Here is a 23,852-nt window from a genome sequence, read left to right as displayed (position 1 = left end):
CACGATACTGATTGTGAATAAATTAGCATTCAGGAAAAACAAATTAATTTGCTCTCTACGAATCTATTTTGTTAAATGCCCTAGAGAGCTCTTAAATTAATCTTGGTGTGTGCTCTCTGCATATGGCAGAAACAATTTTCAAGAGGACATTCCAGACAGTGTAAAATACAACCACGTACTTCCCAAAGTCTGTGTTGTTTCATGGTAACCACGTTTATCTGTAAAGTTTACTTTTCTTCACTGTTGCGGAGAAACCATTTAGATCTTCTTGTTCTGTGACGTCATGATCGGACTCCTCATGGGAATAGTCCTTCATGACACTATAGTACACTGGAACATTGTATTGGGTGGGGTTCTCAGTCCTTTTCTGCTCACATTTGCATAACTTTTTGAAGGCTGCTCTAAATTTCTGAGACATCAGGTTGTAAATGATTGGGTTGATGGCACTATTCAGGTAAATGCACATCCTACAGAAGAGGAGGAACCAGATGTTGAGGTAAGGAGGGTCCAGGAAGGAGTTCACCACCACCAATGTGCGATATGGCATCCACAGCAGGGCAAAGAGGATCACCACCACAGCCAACATCTTGGTCACCTGTTGAGTTGGGAGGGACAAAAAATAAATAGCTGATGTTACACCTCTTCCACTTTTGAAACTGCAGAGGGCCAGCTCAGGGTCTGTGCATCACTTAAGTCGCATTTAAGACTCCAAAATAAGGCTAAATGGGGCATAGATCTTGGCAACCCCTCTGGAGGGGGCCAATTTCACTCCTGTGAGCATATTTTATATAAATAACACACTTACATAACAGGTCTCCTATCATCATTCAAGACACTTCAAACCCCATTGGGAACAATCATTCATTGGCTGGGAGATGAGCTGGATAGAAAGGACTGAAGAGGTCAGAATTTCTGACTGGATGCAATTTTTGAAAATTGCTTGTGACAACAAAAAAAACCAAGGGGAAAACTATCCTGTATGTTAGGGCAGAATCCCAAGCAGCATTTGGTGCAGGAAGCATTACAATTACTTCTCAGATATTTAAATGATTCTTTTGGACTCTGTTGACTTTCCGCTCAATTTAAACATTTCAGAAGCAAGTGATTCTGCGAGTAACTGGTATTAGAGCACCGAGACTCCAGCATGAATTCCAGATCTGTTCCAAGAGCAATTTTTTTGCACAGAGTAACTAGTGAATATCTTTAAAATCTGAAGCATCTGCAAGGTTCTGTATTGGCACATTAGGAAAAAGGACGTGATGAGACTTCAGAAATGAGCTGCGGTTCCTCTCTGCTGAACTCCAGAATTTTTTTAAAATGCATTTCTCTTATATTGATTTTCTACAATAATCCGAAACAGGCAGTTGCAAACAGCCATTTCTATGAGGGATTATATTCCTTTCAGCACATATTTATTGAATACACATGCTCTTCAGAATGCCTTATATATGCTAGTGGGAGTATGACATGCATATTAAGGATGTAGGCACCCCTAAATGCCCAAAACGGGGTAGTTCAGTAATTATGCTTTTCTGCGGGAAGATAGATATTTTTGTCAAGGTCTGACCGCCGGTTCTCTTGAAGAATAGTTTTCAGTTGGTTACAGGGTACCATACCCTCTAGAACGCTCTCTGTGGGAGCTGAGAATAGTGACATGTCACATTGTAAAGCCTGGAACAAGAAAGGGATTACTACCAAGCCTGGAAGCCAGAGTACAGTACAGTGGTGACACAGGGACACGTCCCAGCATGAGATAGTGTGATCATGCTATGAGTTACTGTATCACAGCTAAGAACCCAATGGACCAGTTATTGTGTCTTACTCCTTCTGGGAAATACACATGAAGGATTGCAGTGTGTGTGAAGTGACCCATATCTGACACAGTTCTACCATGCAAATCCTTACTTACAAGGAACAGGATGGCTCAGGGGATAATAGAGTCAGACAGATTTCTGGTTCCAATCTATCCCATCTAGCACCAAATGCCATGCAAATGGGTAATTTTTAGAAATATGCAGAAATAGGTTGGTAGTGACCAGCAGTCATTATAGTCTGATGGCTGGCTTGGTGCCCCACAGGAAATCTATTGGGGTCCATCCAGTTCCAGTTATAACCAACTGTCATAACTGGTACCACTGTCTCAGCTAAAAGGATTAGGAATGACTGGACCATGGAGATTGAACCATCTTCTGCTCAATAAAGGGTGTGTATTCATGTCAGTGCTGAGGCACATTTAGGGGGCAGTATGATGGAGTCCCACACATTGCTGCAATCTGTGCTATCAGTGATCTAGGTTGGGAGAATTTTAGACCCCAGAGCTATCAAACCAGTGCAGTAAAAGATAGATTTCCTTACCAACCCCCGACATGTGGTACTTACAATGCACTGCATCAGTGTGACTATATACAGATGTTATATGTTAGTAATATAACATTCAACAATTCTGTTAAGGTCACTATAATTGAAAGACAGTTTTCTAAAATATTTTCTATTTACCACAGCTGGAGATGGAAGATGTATGAAGTCTTGAAGATGAGGATGGGTTTTACACTATTCCAAAGGATGAAGATGGTAACCTTGATGGTTAAGTTTTGCAGGTACCAACTGGGACGTTGCTACTGATAATGGCAATGAAGGCGATGAACCTGATGCTAAAGATTTGTAATGGATACAAAAAAAATTATATATGAACATAAGAAATATTGTTATAGCAATTAACTGAGAGAAACTGCTCAACAGGATGGAGGCCAACACACCGCCTGGAAAAGCAGAGGTCAGCACAGATAATCAGCCAGTTTTGTGCACAGAACAGTCAGTAGGGAAACACAGACTAGAGGGAGAGCTCACAAGAAGACACTTGTATCCTTTTAGGAAGAGAGAGGGACAGATACTCAGCTGGTGTGAAGTGATGTTGCTCCAAGTAAATGGAGCTATGCCAAGGATCTGACCCAGAATGTCTAGCAATCGTGTCTCCGTACATCCGTAAGGTCTGAACACTTCCCCCTGAGTCACTGCACATTTACCTGCTTGTCAAGTTTGCAAAGAGCATTGCTTTTTGCTGGGTATTGGTACTGCTGAGATTTGATTCTGTATGAGAACTTGAACGTGTTCACCTTGGACAAAGCTGTAACAATCAACTGAAACCTACAGCAAGAGGCAACCAAGTGCCTGTCTTCAGTGACCCTGAGTACAAATTCATTCAACCTTTAGTTCACCTCTACTAAACTATTTATTTAGCTTGGTCTCCTGGGTGGTTAAAGCAGACTTGGATGTATATTCATTTGGTCTAAGCAGGCTGCAAGCATCCTTGTCCTGGGTGAACGGGAACTCCATTAAGGAACTGGCTGTCCTCTGGGATAAGCAGAAAATTCAGTATTAGAGATTTGGGGCTTAGTCCAAAAACTGCTGAAATTAATGGGACACTTTTCATTGGCTTAGTGGGCTTTGGATTGAGCCTATGCAAGATAGCTGCCTGAGAGTGTGACCCAGAAACCTTCGCTAGCCAGCCTAGGCAGACTCGGCATTGAGCACAGACATTCCTTCCTAAGGTGATGAGTTATCAGATTCTGAATGGCATACAATAATCCCTTTCATTTACATACTCCGAATATAAACTCTGGCATGTTTAGCTGAACTCTCTGGTGGACTTCACTTCCCGCTAGGGGACCGGAGCTTCATTAAAAACCTCTAAGATGACTTTTTTTCTTTGATTATTTGTAATTCTCTTCTTCTTTGGTTTGAAGCACCATCATGTTTGTGAAGGGTGACCTGTTCATTCATGAGTAACCGTACCAGTCACTAAGAGGTAATGTTCCCAATATGATAGAAATTAACATCTGGTTACCGATGGTTTCTCAAGCAGTAGGAAATTAGGATGGAAATAACCACTGGTCCAGTTGCCTTTTTACCAAAACAACCCCGCCACTCCTTTTTCAGTAGGTGCTTATACAAATGCTAGGAGCCCCCACTACTCATTCACTCTAGTTTTACCTGACTTAACATTCACAGCTTCTACTCATTCCCACAGTACCTGATTCCACGTCACAACAACTCTGTGATCAAAAAACCTCTTCCTGATCTCCAACCTGAATCTACCCTTCCTCAATTTTTGGCCAAGTCCAGTAATTGAACTGCTGACTCAGCCCCTGCCCAAAGGCCTGAGTCTCTGCCTGTTTGCTCGCTGCCTTTGCTCATATGGCTGCATTCCATCCCTCTGATCATCTTTGTCAATCGCCTCTGGATCCTTTCCAATTTTTCTATATCTTTTCTATATATGGTGACCAAAATTGGGCACAGTACTCCAGCTGAGTAGAGTGGTACTATCACCTCCCGTGACTTGCATGCTATGCCTCTGTTAATGCAACCTACAATTGCATTTGCTTTTTTTGCAACAGCATCACATTGCTGACTCACGTTGCGGTTGTGATCCACCACAACTCCCAGATCCTTCTCAGCAGTGCTGCTGCCAAACCAGTTGTCCACCAGTCTGTATTTGTGCATTTGGTTTTTCTCCCCTAAGTGTAGCACCTTACATTTGTATTGTTGAATCTCATTTTGTTGTCCATTGCCCGGTTCTCCAGTTTATCAAGATCCCTCTGAATTTTAGCTCTATGCTCCAAAGTGTTGGCAATCCCCCCCAGCTTTATTTTATCTGCAAATCTGATCAGTATGACCTCTATTCCAACATCTAGGTCATTAATAAAGATGTTAAACAATGCCAGACCCAGAGTGCCTGGGGAACCCCACTTGAGACCTCCCTCCAATCTGACATCATTCCATGAACAGTTACTCTTTGTTTGCAGTTGTTTAACCAATTATGTATCCATTTAATTGTAGCTCTGCCAAGCCCCCCACATTTCTCTAGCTTACTTAACAGAATGCCATGTGAGGCTGTGTCAAAAGCCTTGCTGAAGTTCAGGTATATTATGTCCACCACATTCCCCGCTATCCACCAAACCCGTTACCCTATCAAAGAAGGAAATCTAGTTGGTTGGCGTGATTTGTTCTTAGCAAATTCATGCTGGCTGCTAATGATTACGCCAGGGCGTGGGACTGCCTGTGTGTGGGAAGCAGCTTTCTTCTCAAAAGTTTCGCTCAATAAATGCCTTCTGCATCTCTGTCTTCATCCCCGTTCCCCTAACAAGGTTTTTCTCAGTGTGACGCGCTAGTTTCATTACAGGCAGCTCCACACAGAAAAGTCACAAATGGAACCAACCCACAAGTCTCTCAATAAAGCACACACTCAGCAAAGGAAAGTCTTTCAAAGCAGTTAAACAAACACACAGGCCATAACAGCTAACTCTAACTTCGTGGAGCAATGAGAGCTGTTTGCTATACTGAGCACAACCACCTCCACAAGCATCCCTTTCAAGACCGTGCCGTGGGAAGGGGGATGGAATGAGCTACACTGGAAATCTCTGGGACTGAAGTCGGTTTTAATCCACAGAACAACTTCTCTCTAAGACAAGGCCCTCATGATGACAGTGGCACCTCGTGTTGCAATACATTGGGGGGGGGGCTTTCATCCTCCATCATTGTGAAGGCATTTCCATTGGGTCTGAGTTCACCGCTCCCCCCATACAGAGCTTACTGGAGTTACAGTCCTCCCAGCTGATTTTAGTCATTTAGGAGATGGCTGCTGTTTTGCAATCCCACTCAGTATCCCCATCCCTGCTTCTTACATCTGGCCTCAGTGACTTCCTTAGGCTGTATGCTTTCTATCACCCCTTCCATCTGCTACAATCTCACTTTAGGCAGCTGCTTCTGAGCCCCTGCTGCTGTTCTCCAGTTTCCACACCCTCTCACTTCCCCTTGGACACCATCTCCCCTGCCTTATTTTTGTCCTACCATTCCAACACACCTTCAGCCCCGCTTCACGTGGTCGTTCCTCTAGCCTCTTAGTCCTGGCCACAGTGGTTTAAAGAACATCTCTGCTGCCCACTGGTGGTAATTTATTATCAGATAAAATCATGTTATATTTTAATGTATCAGGCATTTATCCCTAAGCACATTGTTTCCAACATAAACCTTGCAAAATAGCCTCCCTTATGAAAGTCACACTAAACCCTGCTCTGTGTCTGTGGATTCCACACAGATCATCTTAGGCAAATGAGCTTGTTCACACATTACATTTGAAAAACTAACCAATTGTACCACTTGAACCACTCAAACATGTGCAGCCTAAACTGGCCGTAACACATATCCTCCCTTGCCCCTCCCTTCCAGGGTTTCATAGATTTTAAAGCCAGAAGGGACCATTATGATCATTTTATCTGACCTCCTGTTTAAAGGTGGCCAGGGGATCTCACCCCATAATTTCTGCATCAAGCCCAAAATTTCTGTATGAGCTACAACATCTCTTTCAGAAAGATATCCAGACTTGATTTAAAGATTTCAAGTTTCCCTAAGTATGCTCCAAATGGTTTTTTAACCCCACTATTCATAATTCATAGATTCGTAGTGTTAAAAGGCAGACAAGACCATTAGCTCACCTAGTATGACTGTCTGTACATCACAGGCCATTAAATTTCACCCCATAACTGCTGTATGGAGCCCAATAACTTGTTTGACTAATGCGTTACTTGTGTTTTGCTGGAGCATATCTCCCAGAAAAGCATCCAGCCCTGACTTGAAGACATCAAGAGATGGAGAATTCACCATTTCTTTTGGTAGTTTGTTCCAATGGTTAATCACTATCACTGTTAAAAACTTATGCCCAATTTCTAATTTGATTTTTGTCTGGATTTATCTTTAGGACCTGGTATTTTCTCCCTATGAAGATACTTATAGACTGTAATCAAGTCACTGCTCAATCTTCTTTTTGAAAGGGTAAACAAATTGAGCTCTATAAGTCTCTCACCATCAGACATTTTCTCCAGCCCTCAAATCATTTTTGTGACTCTTTTCTGCACCCTCCCCACTTTTTCAACATCCTTTTTAAAATATGGACACCAGAACTGGATGCAGTATTCCAGGATCAGTCTCACCAGAGCCATACACAGAGGTAAAATCATCTCCCTGCTTCTGTTCACTACCCTGCTGTTTGTGAATCCAAGGATCGCATGAGCACTCTTGGCCACAGCATCACACTGGAAGCTCATGCTACGTTGCTTATGCACTATCACCCCTAAGCCCTTCTCAGAGTCACTACTTTCTAGCATACAGTCCCCATTCTGTAGGTATGGCCTGCATTCCTTTGTCCTACACATATAACTTCATTGGGCTGTATTAAAACACATTTTGTTTGAATGGGCCCAGGTTAACATGTGATCCAGATTGCTCTGTGTGACTGCCTTGTCCTCATCCTTTACTAGTATGCATATCTTTGTGTCTGCTGAAAATTTTAGAGCAGTGATTTTTTATTTACTGCCAGATCTCTGATGAAAAGGTGCACCTTATTCTGGTCTGAATCTGTCTAGCTTCAGTTCCCATCCACTGGACTGCTGCAAGATCAAATAGTTGGGGCATGTTGTATCTGCTCCTGTCTGTCATGGTAGTCACATAGGCCCTAATCCTGCCACATGAGTAGGCCCATAAATAGATACATTCATGGAGGATAGGGCCATCAATGGATATTGGCCAAGACGGGCAGGGATGGTGTTCCTAGCCTCTGTTTGCCAGAGGCTGGGAGTGGGCAGCAGGGGATGGATCACTTGGTGATTGCCTGTTATGTTCATTCCCTCTGGGGCACCTGGCATTGGCTGCTGTCAGAAGACAGGATACTGGGCTAGATGGACCTTTCGTATGACCCAGTACGGCCATTCTTATGTTCTTTAATTCAAACATCCATGAGTGTTTGCAGAATCCAGGTCTTAGAAAGTAAACTCCTCAGAGCAGGGATCTGCCTTCTATTTGTTTCCTGTGAGATGCCCAGATGTTACCTGTGAACAGTAGGAGATAACAAATATCATAATATTTATTGCTGTGTTAGCACCACCTGCAGAAGCACATTTGTATTTGAAAATCTGCTGATTTCTAGTTGCCTCCCTTGTGTTTGTACCTACTTGGCAACTGTGCTTTTAAACAAGCTCCTGTACTGAAGCAGAGAAATCTCATCATTAGCATGTCTACTGTTTTTTTTAATCCTAGTATTTATCATTTTAGATAAGACGCCTCTCCCATGTCTTTTATTATAATAGCAGCTTCTGGTGCTATTCAAAGTTTTTGACACAAATGACAAGGTAGCTTTCTGAAGGCCACCAGGAATATTTTCTGTGACATTTTCAAAAAGCTGTCAGGGCTTCTGAATGGCAGAAGGCAAATAATCCACACCAGCAACAAATGATTCATAAGCAAATGAGCCTTTCACAGGTTTTTAACCTGTATCACTTGTGAAGCAGCATTCTATGGTGCTATTCAAGAGACACAAGTTCTTAAAGCCATCTGGGTTGTCTTGTGGTTGGAAAGAGATGGAATGTCACCTGACATATCTCAGTGCTAGTGATTCAACCTATTCCATAGAAAAGGGGCCCGGAGACTGGGTTCTTGAGGCTAAGCCAAGGCTAGATGCCATGTCATGCTAGTGCAGTCACTACTTGATGGCAGCACAATTATTAGGGATGGAACAGACCTGTTAGGTGGAGTCCATCTCCTTGCCATCGGCAAGATCAGCCTTTACTGCACTACCATATGGGGCAAATCCAGCCTCAGTTTGAAGAACTCCAGTAGTGCGAGCTTCCGTAATGTTCCTTGGGAGAGTTTCCCACAGACCAATGCAAGTACATGTTCCTGCAGTCTAGCTTGCATTTTCTTTTATACCATTTCATGCCCCCATTTCTTGTTATTTCCTTGTTCCCCACCTCTCCCTCCCCTCAGCAGTTCCTTCCCCCCTTTAAGAACAATTATCGTCAGACTCAGTCTAACCTGAACTCCTTCGTTAGCAGCCTGTTATGAGTTAAGCATGAGGGAGGCCGCACCTGTAAGGCCAGGAGAAGGCACATAATTTCTTTTAAGGAAGTGCACAATTACAGGTCAGATTTGGAGGCTGGAGAGAAATTAAGAGAAACCCCCACAATAATATAAGGTCCTCGTAGCATATCGGAATAGGCTAGTATCCCTTTAAGTGGTTTGAAGGCCTTCTTGTGGCCCTCACCAATGTCTGCTTTGAGAAGCCACCAGAACAGCACGGTGTTGAGACTTGCATGTTGTAACCATGGTTATTTCTACCTATCTGAGACACCTATCTAGCCCCCACTACTGTAATATCTGAGCACCTCACAATCTAATGTATTTTACCCTCACAACACCCCTTCGATGCAGCGCAGTGCTGTTATCCCCATTGTACAGATGGGAAAATGAGGCACAGAGAAGCTAAGTGACTTGCCCCAGCTCACACAGAAAGTCTGTGGCAGAGCAGGAACTTGATCCTCTGTCTCCTAAGTCGTAGTCTAGGGCCCTAACCACTGGATCATCCTTCTCTCCATGTAGTTCCTTCATATTATGTTTTTTGTGTAACGAGCAAGAGACACGAAAATATCCCTATTGCCTCAGCCAACTTTTCACCAAGCTCTGCATCTTCACCTCACTTTTCCTCGTAGGAGGTTCTTCCCTTCAGTTCCTTCATTATCTTTGTTGCCCTTCTCTGGACCTTGTCCAGTTGGTGTCTTTTCCACAGTCAGATGCCCCAAACTGTCCAAGTGATTCCAAGGGCTTGATCCTGATCACTGAAATCAGTGGGAATTTTGTCTCTGATTTCAATTAGAAGCAAGACTGAACTGCAAACGCAGCCCCACCAGCCCTGCTCAAAGAGGGACCGTTACAGTATTGCCAATGCCAATCGTTCAAAAATCACATCAGGCCCCGAAATAGCATCAAGGTTAGTTTCAAAGTCATGAAATTTTAAAAAGTAATATATTTGGGGGGGAAGGGAGGTTATTTCCTTTCGGGTGCCTGAGCCTTTAGGATGCAGTTGTTTCACATTGTCAGACTTTTCTCCACAACCATGAGGGCTAGAAACTTACTTTTTTAGAAGTGTAAACTAAGATTCTCACATAATCACCTGATTGTAAGAGTGGAGGCCTTATGAAAAACATCAAATATCACAAGACTTGCAATAAAATTGCAAGCATTGGCAGCACTGCTGTTACCCCTCTGTCGCATAGTTTGATGCCTCTGCTTAGACAACTCTACATGCACTGGCTTAGCAACCAGATCCCCTTGTAGGGAACCAGCTATCACCCAGTGCTACACCTGGCTCTTCTTTAAGCTCCTCTCTTCCATCCACTACCTCTGTATTAGGGTTCTCCTGGTTAATATTTTGCATTTTTCCAAATGGAAGCCTAGTTATTAATTATCTATCCATTTCCCCAATTTGAGCTCTGCCTGTGTCTTCTCTCTGCTGTATCTCAGGGTTTTATACTGCTGTCCTTCACCATACTACCTGAGCTCTGCTAGGTGTTTGCAGCATCTTCTTGCTCAATATCACCTGCAAATGTAATTCAGGTGCTCCTTACTCCTCCAGATCACTTAGCAAGGTGTAAATAAAGCTGGCCCCAACAATGAACTAGATACCTTCATCTCCTCACAAGTAGATGGAGCATCATGAATCACCACAGTTTATGAATGATGTATTAGCTGTTCTTCAATCCAGTTCACAGAATTTGCATCTAGATCAAATTTATTCCGTTAGTTTTCAGACGGCATTGTTAGATGCACTACTAAAGCCCAGATTTATGATACTCAGAGCACTCTTTCTGTTTATTCCTTCCGCAGCTGCATCAAAATAGTTGTGATTTATCTGGCATGATTTTGGTGCGTAGATAATTTACTGCTAAGGATAACAGCACACAGTTAAACAGCTTCACAATGACTCTAGTGCAGGGGTTGGCAACCTTTCAGAAGTGGTGTGCCGAGTCTCCATTCATTCACTCTAATTTAAGGTTTCGCGTGCCAGTAATGCATTTTAATGTTTTTAGAAGGTCTCTTTCTCTAAGTCTATAATATATAACTTAACTATATTGTATGTAAAGTAAATAAGGTTTTCAAAATGTTTAAGAAGCTTCATTTAAAATTAAATTAAAATGCAGAGCCCCCTAGACCAGTGGCCAGGACCCAGGCAGTGTGAGTGCCACTGAAAATCAGCTTGCGTGCCACCTTTGGCATCCATGCCATAGGTTGCCTACCCCTGCTCTAGTGGGTAAAGGACAGGGAGTTGAACTCCTGGGTTCTATTCCTGGCTCTTTCTTTCACTCGGTATGCGAAACTGGGCAGGCCATTTAAGCTTCTCTGTGATTCAAATTAGCCATATATAAAATGGGTGTGATGATCCTTTCATACATCACGTGGGTTTGTGACACTTATTTCAAGTAGGTGTAGAGCACTTTGAGATCTTTGGATGAGGAGTATAAAAATAGGTAGGAAAAAAGCAGTGGAATGTTGATCTCTTTATTGTTATAGAAGAAAAACCGGTACTTGAAAACATATGCTGCGATTCAAGGAAAAGCTGACTGCCCATTTAATTTCACCTCATATCACCTGTCTCAATACCAGTAAGTACAATGTGAAACACACACTAAGCAGCACTAACATTCAAATTACATAGCAGCCTGTTCCCTGGTACCTGCCAAAGATTATTGCCTTCCAGACAGGACACTGATTACTTTGTTTCTGCTATAGGGACCTGATCCTCTTCCCATTGAAGCTAATGATGAAACTCCCATTCATTTCAGAGATGCAGGTTCAGGACCTAAGTGAATTAGGGATATAAACACACATGCTTCAGGGCATAAGCAAAACGAACTAGCAGAGGTTAAGAAGAAATTTCCCCTGGGAGGAAGTTATTCCATGACTGTCTACGGTATGGCTTCTTGCACTTTCTTCTTAAGCTTGGGTGCCAACAACTGTTGAAGTCATAGTACTGGACTAGGCGGACCACTGTCTGATCCAGTAGGGCCTTTCCTATGTATATTCCTATGAAGTGGGAAGTTGCGTATCAATTAAGCCCAGAGGCATAATTTCTTATCCTACTGACTGAACTCGAAATGGTGATGAGTATCTACACTAGAGACTCATTTTCTGGACCTCAAAAGTTGTTGAGTTCAGGTTTGGTGCAGATAAGTCTCCAGAAATGCGTGCACTTCTCAGTACTCTCTGTACCATGTGGTTCTGCAGACCTGGGTTGGCAATCTTGGGTGAACAAGATTTTGCATGAGATTTGAGGGCACTTCTGTCCACACATGAAACTACTGTGAGAATAGCCTTGCCTTTGATAATTCTGACCCTATCTGGGAAGCAGAAAAAACAAAAGTATCACCTCAAAACCTTAATGATTCCATTTGAGTTTAGTCCTAAAAATCAGTGAAGGTTTTTTCAGAGAAATTGGGCTCACTTACCCTACTATTGAAGTGCAGGCCATCTTTGGGGTGGAACACAGCAACTGTTAAACAGTGCACAACAATACAAATGTTTGGATCTGGAAGTGAAGAAGAATTCTGGATCCAGCTGAAATTGCCTGGGCAATGCAGAGAGTGGAAACTCAGCCATGACAGTCAGATTAGCACCCTTATTCTGATGAAAGGGGATCTTTAAGGACCATAAGCTTTGGCTTTATGTCTCACCTTTAAGACTGTGGTTACTAATACATTTCTGAAGCCAGCATTAATGAGTCTGTAGTGCCTAACTAGAAGTCTTGTCAGTCAGTTGTTTGATAACTGAGCTAATAGTGTAGCTAGCCTGCTTCCTCTCCATCAGTGTCTCTTCAAACAGACCCCTTTCAAACGCTGCTTGTCTGGACTCAGCAGGACGCATCTAACAAAGTGCATCAGGAATCCACGTGAAATACAATGTTCTGCAAGCCATAGCGTAAGAAAATGTTTCCAGACACAGAGCCTCCTGCATATATCTGTCCTCTCTCTGTTTCCATGATAAACAGAACCATCTGTGAGAAAATGGCACAGAAAACATTCTGAGGTTGATTGTATCCTTTACACAAACGAGCATCTGGAAATAAATTATCAGAAAACCTGCATCCTTTCTCACTCCTGAGATGTGCCCTTATGCAATGCAGGACAGAGAGAGATTAGCAGAACAATCAGAGCTAGCTGTGTTATATATTCTTGTCTGTACCAAACTTTCAGATACAGAAGAGGCATTTCCACTGCCTCCTCATGAATGTTTTTCACACTTACAGGGCTTCTCAGTAGTCTCTTCGATAAGGAAGGCTTTGCCACTGGAGCACCTGTAGATCATTACCTTTACTGTTTACTTACAAACCTCACTTCTTCAAGGGACTGGAGTCAGCCATGGAAATCTCTAATCCTTGTACTAACTCTACTTAATTATAAGATCACAACCTAGGCTGGTGTGATGGCAGGAACTCCTAGTCAATGTGATATAGAGCACGTAAGTATTTGGGGTTCAGGTATATTGAACACAGTTCACATACAGAAGCTTGAAATGGGGGTTTCTGGCATGTCTTCCCAGTCAGTATTTTTCCTCTAAGGTATTTTAGGTGTTATTTATAGCATCACAGAAATATAGGGCTGGAAGGGACTTTAAGAGTTCAGCCCACTGTACTCAGGCAGGACCAAGGAAACTTAGACCATCCCTGGCAGGTGTTTGTCCAACCTGTTCTTAAAAGCTTCCAATGACGGAGATTCCACAACCTAGATAGGAAGTTTTTCCTAATATTTAACCTAAATCTCCCTTGCTGCAGATTAAGCCCATTACTTCTGTCCTACCTTCAGTGGACATGGAGAAGAATTGATCACAGTCCTCTTTATAACAGCCATTAACAAATTTGAAGACTCTTATGATGTCCCCACTCGGTCTTCTTTTCTCAAGACTAAACATGCCCAGCTTTTTTAACGTTTCCTCAGAGATCAGGTTTTCTAAACCTTTTATCATTTTTGTTGCTCTCCTTTGAACTATATCCAGTATGCCCCATCTTTCCTAAAGTGTGGCACCCAGAATTGGACACCGTACTTGAGCAGAGCCCTCACCAGTATTGAGCAGAGCAGAACATTATCTCCTGTGTCTTATATACGACATTCCTGTTAGTACACCCCAGAATTACATTCGCCTTTTTTGCACTGCATCACACTGTGGACTCATATTCAATTTGTGAACCACTATAACTCACATATCCTTTTCAGCAGTACTACCAGCTAGCCAATTGTTCCCCATTTTATAGCTGAGATTCGATTTTATTTCCTTCCTAAGTGTCGTACTTTGCATTTGTCTTTTTTGAATTTCATCTTGTTGATTTCAGACAATTCTCTAATTTGTCAAGGTTGTTTTGAACGCTAATCCTGTCTTCCAAAATGCTTGCAACTCCTCCCAGCTTGGTCTCATCACAAATTTTAAAAGCATACTCTCCACTCCATTATCCAAGTCATTAATAAAAATATTGAATAGTATCGCATCTAGGACAGACCCTTGTGTGACCCCACTTGATATGTCCTCCCAGTTGGACTGCAAACCATTAATAACTTCTCTTTGAGAATAGTCTTTCAGCCAGTTGTACACCTGCCTTATCGGAATATAACCCTGTCGGGGTTCCCTCCCCACGCTGAACTCCTAGAGTACAGACGTGGGGACCTGCATGAAAGACCCCCTAAGCTTATTTCTACCAGCTTAGGTTAAAAACTCCCCAAGGCACAAATCCTTCCTTGTACCTTGGATTAGGTAACGCTGCCACCACCAAGTGATTTAAACAGACATTTAGGGAGGGCCACTTGGAGCCCTACCTTCCCCAAATATCCCCTCAAGCCTCTCCACTCCTTTTCCTGGGCAGGCTTGAGAATAATCCCCCAACTGGTACAGGTGAACACAGACCCAAACCCTTGGATCTTAAAACAATGAAAAAATCAAACAGGTTCTTAAAAGAAGAGTTTTAATTAAAGAAAAAAGGTGAACGGAGTACCTCTGTAAGATTAGAATGGAAGATAATCTCACAGGCAATCGGATTCAAAATACAGAGTGTTTCCCTCCAGGCAAAACTTTAAAGTTACAAAAGGAAAATCAGGAATACCCTCCCTCTCAGCACGGAGAAAATTCACAAGCCAAAACAAAAGTAAATCTAATGCATTTCCTTGCTAAATACTTACTAACTCTATAGGAGTTGCATTGCTGGCTTCTTTGATCTTGCTCCGGCCAAAGCCCCATGGAACAGACAGAACAAAAGCCTTCTCCCTCTTCCCCCACCCCCGATTTGAAAGTATCTTGTCCCCTTATTGGTCCTTTGGGTCAGGTGCCAGCCAGGTACTTGAGCTTCTTAACCTTTTACAGGTAAGAGGATTTGGTGCCCCTGGCCAGGAGAGATTTTATAGTACTGTATACAGGAAGGTTGTTACCTTTCCCTTTATATTTATGACAAACCTACACCACATTTCTCTAGTTTGCTTCTGAGAATGTCCTGTGGGACTGCATCAAAAGCCTTACTAAAAACAAGGCATATCATGTCTACACCTTCTCCCCATCCACTTGTCAGTAACCTTTACAATAGATGGTAAGATCTTTAGGGGAAGGGTTGTCATTTATGATGCTTGTACATCACCTAGCGCAGTAGGGTTCTGATATGATTAGGGCCTCTAGATGCTACTGCAATATAAATGTTAATAATAATAATATGCATGTTAGCTCATTGTCTGAAATCCTCCAAAGCCCATTGTAATGGTTCCAAATATTATGCTGGATGCAATCAAACATGCTAATAATCCTGTCGTCCTCACTGAGAGAGGCTCCCAATAGTATGTGTGCATTACATAGATTTACTCTCTGCCAGGTAAATGATTCACACCCACTGGAGACTCTCACATGCATCCAAAAAGAAAAGGCAAAGAAAAGCTGGAGGATAATACCACAAAACAATATTTAGCTCACTGACTCTGGCCTGATAAACTCATCTGTCTCTGTCTCCTCTCCGCCACTCTCTGTGAACTGTAATAAATGTATTAAGCTCTAAGCAATTTGCTGTTAAAAACTGCATGGCTCTCAGCTAAATATTAATGGGAAGGTTTTCTACTGCAGAGACTCATTGGATAATGGAAGAATCTAATGAGGGGAAAGTAGTGGGAGCAAGAAGCATGACTACATTTAAGACAAAGTTTGGCATTGGCATAAATGACTTGGATATTCCATTTGAGAACTTCTCATTCTGCTTGACTTCTGTGGAGCTGCTCCCAATTTACAGCATAAGAAGTGGGAGGAAAAGCGAGACCCTTCAGTTCTCTCCAGCCTTGATTTTAACATATGACAATGGCCCCTGTCAAATTTAACAAGACAATGACAGAAAAGTTAGAAGAAAAAAAGTAGGTTTTCAAATTCTTTCACAGCTGTAATTTTCTGAAAATGGAACTAGAGTCAGCAAAGGAAGAGAGACATGTTCAGCTGCAGCAGCTAATGAACTGCAGAGAGATGCACACACTTGAGCAGTGTGTGCCTGAGAGGGACACACACCATATCTTACTATCTCCTTCCCACATCTTACCATCTTCTTGCTGATGTGCCCCTAATATGGCTGCAGATCTCATGTATTCTCCCGCTTGGTCCTTCCCAACTGCATTTTGTTGGGTTTCCCCTATAGCTGCAGTTATCCTATTGCCTCCAATGCTTACCCCGGCTCCGCTGACAGTGGTTTCTTCTAGGGAGGCAAAGAATGAGGAAAGACTTTTAAAGTGATCTTTGGACCATGCAGTAACCTGAACACAACGTTCTGGCTGTCAGTCACAGGGCAGTGAAGCCCGAGCTGCATTTGGAAGGTACCTTCCTGCTCACTCTCTCCCAGGAGCCCATCTCTCTCTGGAGACAGAGAGACCAATATTTCCAAAATTTATTTCCCACCATAATCTTTCTGGGGTCCCACCAAGTTGGCTCACTTGATAGTTCATGCAGCTTCGTAATTTAGATGTGGAGGCAGTGCAATCCAGTCAGGGCTAGGAACCAGGAGATGCATGTTCTTTTCCTGCTTCTGCCACTGACTTGCCATGTGACCTTGGGCCCTACTCTTCATCCCTCTGTGCCTCTGTTTCCTCATTTGTGTCAGGGGGATAATGATACTGATCCACCTTTTTAAAATGCTTTAAGAGCTACTGGTGGAAATTTATTATTAATAATTAATATTACTTGTTAATAATAATGGGGGGAGGGATAGCTCAGTGGTTTGAGCATTAGCCTGCTAAACCCAGGGTTGTGAGTTCAATCTTTGAGGGGTCCATTTACGGATCTGGGGCGAAAAAAATAGTTGGGGATTGGTCCTGCTTTGAGCAGGGGGTTGGACTAGGTGACCTCCCGAGGTCCCTTCCAACCCTGATAGTCTATGATTAAATTATTGTTCATATCTCAGCCTCATCTAAGGACCCTCAGGCAGCAGCAGATCAGAAAGGCCATAAGAAACCTGAGGCAAACCAGAGAGCCCTTGCATGTTGAGGAGTCCCAGAATGTTATGGGTTGTGCCTCTTTACAAACAATACATTCTGGTGTGACCAAAAGGAGAGTTTGATCCTATGATAAGTATCCTGCGTCTGCTCATCTGCAGGAGCGGAATCAACAGGTCTCCACCGGGCCTACAGAGTCAACAATTGTTGCTGAAGAGAGTTGAAAAGTGTTATATGGTGCTGTGCAAAGCTCCACAAAAGACAAGGCAATTATGCTGAAGAGCAGCCTACTTCAGTCAATGATGGATATCAGGCAGGGGAGGCACCCCATAAAGGGGCAACTTGTGTAGCAATTGTTCTTTGAAGAACATTTTCTGGACTCTCCAACCACCAGAATACAGTTCCGATGTGGCTGGATGCCTTACAAACCAAGAGCCATATCCAAAACTATCAAAGGCAGCGTAGTCTAGAGGAAAAAGCATGGGGCTGGGAGCCAGGAACTCCTGTGTTACAATCCTACATCTACCACTGACTGGCTTTAGGTAAGTCACTTAGCCTGGGATTTTCAAAATGAGGTGTGTGTATTTGTGGATGTACCCTAAGTGTGTGATTATGGTAAGTGTGTGCGGATGATGGTTAGATGTCTAAGTGCCCATTAGAACAGGCTATGAGTGAGGGGGGGAGTTTCTGTGATTTTAATCAGGAAAGTAGGGGTGAAATCTTGGCTCCAGTGAAGTCAAAAAGGGTTTTAGCCTGGGTGTGTAAAATCACATGCACAGTTCTAAAAACCCTTAAATACTTAGCTGGCATGAAATGTTGATCATATTCCTCTTACTGACAAGGGTGCTGGGAGGACTAGTTAATGTCAGCGCAGGGCTTTGAAGATACAATTGGCTGTCTGCAGCATGCCAAGTCATATACCTTCCCTCGCCACACACACAGCACTAAAACTGGTTGAAAAAGAAAGGGGACACCATGGAAAAAAGGGGACCCCAAAAGAGAATCCCATTTCCCAATCAGCCTTTACACAGCATTTATTAGTATCAGTGCATCCATGCCTCAAGAGTATATGATCCTTACCATTTGTAGACTCTAAGGGCCAAAGTCAGCCCTGGTTTAAGCCCTTAAAGTCAAGGGAGTTGCACCCACTTACACCAGGCTAGAACTGGCCTTGCAAACTGCAGTCTCCAAATCCACATCTGAATCCTCTGCCTGTCCATTTCTGTTGTAAATTATCAAGCATAATCCCAAAGAGCCTCATTTGCCTATTATTTACACATCTAAACCAATCCAATTCCTTTATTTCAACTGCTAACACTGGGGTAGGCAACCTATGGCACACGTGCCAAAGATGGCACACAAGCTGATTTTCAGTGGCACTCACACTGCCAAGGTCCTGGCCATCAGTCCAGGGGGCTCTGCATTTTAATTTAATTTTGAATGAAGCTTCTTAAACATTTTTAAAACCTTACTTTCTTTACATACAGCAATAGTTTAGTTATATATTATAGACTTATAGAAAAAGACCTTCTAAAAACGTTAAAATGTATTACCAGCATGCGAAATCTTAAATTAGAGTGAATAAATGAAGACTCGGCACACCACTGCTGAAAGGTTGCCGACCTCTGTCTAACATTTCACCCAGTTAATTTACAAGGATTCAGAACGTGATCTAAACCTTTCCATGGGAAGAGAAGAGAAGAGATCAAAAGTTAAAGGAAAGAGACTAGAAACAAACACACACACACACACACACACACACACACACGTACAGCTTAAGAAATCCAGGTACAGAGCTCTATTCTATTGCACCTGGTATTTCAAAATTGTCTCCTCACTGAGATGTGGTGACTCACTCCCTGGTTGGATTTGCTTAGCAGCTCTAGAAATGGCACCTGTTCCAATCCAGTCCTGCCTCCCTGCACCATGGAAAAGTTGACTAATACACAATAAAGTAAAAGTGCAAATGTAAAAGGAGAGGTCCCACACCCGGACACTGTGACTGTCCGCTAAGGGAAGAAGGATAATAAGGTTTCAGATAGTTATTGTCCAGCTAAAGTGTGGGTTAGGCAGAGAATGAAAGCACATCCAGACAGAATGGTGAATGCTAACAGGAACGAGCCAGCCAAACAGGGACTAACGGGCAAAGAAAAGAGAAACGTCTCCCCCTGCTGGAGGACAGCTCCTCTTTTTACCCAAGGAGAGTTTGCTCCCCAGAATTAATTCATATGCTGCTATTGGCTCAGAAAGGAGTTCAGAGGGAAGGGATGGGAGTTTGGGTAATGGCGCTCCTGTCTGAGGTGTGTCCCATCAGATCGCCTCTTCCTTGGCGATTTTAAACTGGAAGGGTTAATTAATCATGATTCCAGTTTGGGAGCGAAGCTCAGGTTGCATTACAGCAATCGAACACCTTTCTAATCATGGAGTGAATTAGTAGCTAGTCTGCAACAATAACCGCCTCTAACCAGGACTGCTCCATTCCTGCGGAATGCTTCCCTTTCTTATGGTGCTTGTAGCATCAGGCAATTGCTTCTCCGCTGAGACAGGGACTGTGGGAAACCAATGCTCCTGTGTAGTCAGGGGCCTTTTAAAAGAACTCAGCCTTTTATCAGCTTTCATGCCTTTTCTCCTCTTACCCCTGATGATTTCATTACACAGAGAAGGGAAAGAAAACCCGGAAATAGCAATAAAGGCAATAGCACTATTCCTCTGCTCAGCCCCATTCCCCCCTACAACCTCACTGTCTGCTGTGAGGGGGTTGATCACTCCTTTAAATCCAAGAAGCTTTAGGCTCTGTTGGGAAGCCTGCCAACTTTGGGGGTGTTCCAGGAGAAAAGGATCCCTAAGAACCCATCAGGTGTAATTGAATAGATTGCATTCCAGGGCCCCTGTCAAGTCAGGGATCAGAGTCGCACTTCTAAGAGAGCAACAAAGAGTCCTGTGGCACCTTAAAGACTAACAGATGTATTGGAGCATAAGTTTTCGTGGGTGAATACCCACTTCGTCAGACACAAGTGGGTATTCACCCACAAAAGCTTATGCTCTGATACATCTGTTAGTCTTTAAGGTGCCACAGGACTCTTAGTCTGGATCTGTAAAAAGCAACAAACATGCTACCCCTCTGATACTTCTAAGAGATTTTGCCACACAGAGAAGGCCTTTGCTGCCAACCCCCAGAGTAAGGCAACTCCACAGGCTTGTCTCTTTAGAGAGATGATGACTTTCTAAGCAGCCATCAGATGGGTTCCTTTAATGCATCCTGACCATAACAGGGGACAGGGGGTTATGCACTAACTCACCTATATCCATTCCAGGATGTCACCATGCCAACCATCTATAAACACCAAGAAAAAAATGCCACTCAGACCAATTCCCAGAGTCTTTCTTTATAACGCGTGAGAGCCAGAGAGTGAACATTTCTTTAGAAACACAGGAACACTGCTTTTCTCATACCTCCAGTCCCTGCCCCACCCCACCTGTCTCATGCCCCCCACCCTCCCAATGCCACCCCCTCTCAGATGCAGCAGGAGGGGGACAGCAGACTGGCTTTCAGGCTGTACCTGTTTCCTGGAGCTCAGAGCCCCCTTGTTGCCCTGGCAGGAGAACTTCATGGAGCTGGAGTTGGGCGGCTTGCCCTGGTGCATGGAGCTGAGCCTGCTGGGGTCCTGGGGGGTGGCAGGCAGAGGGCTCATGAAGAGGATGCGGGCAATGAGGCCGTACAGGACAGTGGCCAGCCCAAGCGGGATGACGTAGAAGATGGTGAAGTCCAGGAAGTAGATGGGCAGGTATAGGTTCCTAGAGACCCTGTAGCCACAGCTGACCTGTGCCCCGTCTGAGAAGGTAGCCTGGGCAGTATCCACCAGGAAGAACCACATCATGCAGTAGAGGGAGGTGAAGAGCCAGACGCAAGCGATGATGCGCTTGGCTCGGGCCACGGTGCAGAGCAGCTGCGCTTTGATGGAGTGGCAGATGGCGATGTAGCGCTCCACCGTGAAGGCGGTGATGGAACACGCTGAGATGTTGATGCCCAGGTACTGCAGGTAGGTGATGCACAGGCAGCCGGCATAGCCGTACACCCACGAGGCCACCACCTCCGATATGTTGGGCAGCCCCGCCGCCAGCAGCACAATCAGGTCCGCCACAGCCAGGCTCACCAGGTAGCAGTTGGTGGGGGTGACCATGTGCTTGGTGCGCAGCACCACCAGTACCACCATGATGTTCCCTGCGATGCCCACCCCGCAGATCAGCAGCACCAGCAGGATGGTCACCACCTGCAGCTCCATGGGGTGCTGGGGCATCTTCCCTAGCGTCTGGTTGACGCTGCTGTTGCCCAGAGGGGGTCCAAAGGCCAAGGTCTCATTCTCCATGAGGCCTTGCTTGGAAGATCTCCTGCTGGTCCCACAGGCTCCCCAGATGCTCTCACCAGCTCCCCGGCTGCGTTTCAGGGGTCCTGAGCAAGGAAAGGCAGGGAAAGTCAGTTGGTTCAAAGAAACTGCCCTGGTCTCTCCCTTGCACTCCCCATCAGGAGATCACCCTCCCCACAGTTACCTCCAGTGTCTTCCCCCAAAACACCAGGGGACCTTTGATTGCGCTACTCAAGAGTTTGGCAGGGTTTTGTTTTACATCTAAAGGTTGGTCCTCTCTGCCCCAGCACACACACATGCACCCCCCCAACACCACCTCACATACACACCCCAGCAACCCCTCACAGAGCCCAACACACACACAGCACCCCCTTAACACACAGCCATACCCCAGCACGCACACGCACCCCCCCAACACCACCTCACACACACACACCCCAGCAATCCTTCACAGAGCCCAACACACACAGCACCCCCTTAACACACACCCATACCCCAGCACACACACGCACCCCCCCAACACCACCTCTCTCTCTCTCACACACACACACACACACACACACCAGCAACCCTTCACAGAGCCCAACACACACAGCACCCCCTTAACACACACCCATACCCCAGCATACACATGCACCCCCCCAACACCACCTCACACACACACACACACCCCAGCAACCCTTCACAGAGCCCAACACACACACAGCACCCCCTTAACACACACCCCCATACCTCAGCACACACACACCCCAGCAACCCTTCACAGAGCCCAACACACACACAGCACCCCCTTAACACACCCCCATAGCCCAGCACACCCCTCCAGCAGCGATTCTGGGCTAGGAGGCTGCAAACCTGGGGCACAAACAGGTGTCCCGCTGGCCCAAACTTTCCGCGCCTGCCCAGCGCTTCGCACCGCCCGGCCGCGCCTTTGCCCGAGCTCCTCCTGTTCTAAGCCGGAGAGAGCCCGAGCGGGGCCCGGCGAACTTTACCAGCTCGGAGCGCCCTGGCCGGGCGGGGTGGCCAGCGCCGTCCCGGGGCCGAGGCGCTGCTGCTGGGGCCGGGCTGCAGCTCCCCTCCCGCTGCGGTGCCCGCCGGCTCTGCCGCGCGGCTGGAGCTGCCGCTCTGTGCTGAGCCGCTTGCAGCCGGAGCCTCTACCTACCTACCCCCCGGGGGTGGGGGATTCCCAGCTGCCCTCTCCGGCAGGGCCCTAGCGCCCCCTTCTCCTCCCCGCGGAGCCGGAGGGGAAAGCCCCGAGCCCAGGGAAACGGGGCGCTAGTGACTAGGGTGACCAGGCAGCAAATGTGAACATTCGGGATAATAGGAGCCTAGGTAAGAAAAAGACCCAAAAATCAGGACTGTCCCTATAAAATCGGGACATCTGGTCACCCCACTAGTGACTAGTCCTCCCCCACCTCCCCCCAGCACGGGGCCTGTCGCCCTCTGCCTCCTCTACATGTTCAACTCTCCGCCCCTCTTCTGCAGCCCACCGCATCCCCCCTTCCGCCTTTGGAACCACTTGCGTGAGTGCTTATCCCCCCGGGACCCAGTCCTGACTCCTGGGGGTCTGTGCAACCCGAGCCTAGCTTCAGCCTGGGGATGAGCCCACCTCTGCGGTTCACTCACGCTCCTGGGGACTTTTCCTCCCCCTTGGGGATCCGGGTTGCACCCTGTGCGTCGCTCAATGCCAATTCAATTTGCACAGTCCACGTTTTCAAACGCCTCTGCCCTACATTTCAGTCCCCATCAGGTTTTGACTGAGACCCACAGATACAGGGACTGAAACCTCCCCTTGAAGCTTCAGCTTCTGACCCTCATGATAATTCTTCTGAGCTTTTCCTGGGAGTCGCATCAGTTATCAGCTCTTCTCTGTATGAAGAAGAAGGAGACACACAAACCCTGAGCATGTACAGTCAGGGCTGCATAAAGTGGTGTAACGCTTTCCATAATAAAGGATATACATGCAAGTCCATAAAAGATTGTTATAAGGAGGAGGGAGAAACATTGTTCTCCTTAAGCTCAGAGGATAGGACAGGAAGCAATGGGCTTAAATTGCAGCAAGGGAGGTTTAGTTTGGACATTAGGAAAAGCTTCCTAACTGTCAGGGTGGTTAAGCACTGGAATAAATAGCCTAGGGAGACTGTGGAATCTCTGTCATTGTGGATTTTTAAGAGCA

The 23,852-nt window shown here is 45.1% G+C and overlaps 1 protein-coding gene across 1 annotated transcript; it reads right to left on the bottom strand.

The window, feature by feature from the left end:
- LOC123348679 (thyrotropin-releasing hormone receptor-like) lies at nt 1-22,677 on the bottom strand. Its single transcript, XM_044986279.1, has 3 exons — nt 22,532-22,677; nt 20,873-21,762; nt 1-595 (listed from the first exon to the last, which is right to left on the bottom strand). Exons 2-3 carry the CDS (start codon nt 21,677-21,679, stop codon nt 215-217), a joined length of 1,188 nt encoding a protein of 395 aa, XP_044842214.1. The 5' UTR covers nt 21,680-21,762; nt 22,532-22,677; the 3' UTR covers nt 1-214.
- Nucleotides 22,678-23,852: the final 1,175 nt, after the last annotated feature.

This window comes from Mauremys mutica, chromosome 13 (assembly GCF_020497125.1).
Source record: "Mauremys mutica isolate MM-2020 ecotype Southern chromosome 13, ASM2049712v1, whole genome shotgun sequence".
Classification (NCBI taxonomy): Eukaryota; Metazoa; Chordata; order Testudines; family Geoemydidae; genus Mauremys; species Mauremys mutica.
The sequence above is the reverse complement of the archived record's forward strand: the minus strand, read 5'-3'. Positions and strand labels throughout refer to the sequence as shown.

What these genes read in the sequence shown, in the direction of transcription:
- LOC123348679 (XM_044986279.1), bottom strand. Translation starts at nt 21,679, where the DNA reads ATGGAGAATGAGACCTTGGCCTTTGGACCCCCTCTGGGCAACAGCAGC. An exon ending in CTCTGAGCTCCAGGAAACAG is followed by an intron (nt 596 to 20,872) that starts GTACAGCCTGAA and finishes CCAACTCAACAG; the next exon opens with GTGACCAAGATGTTGGCTGT.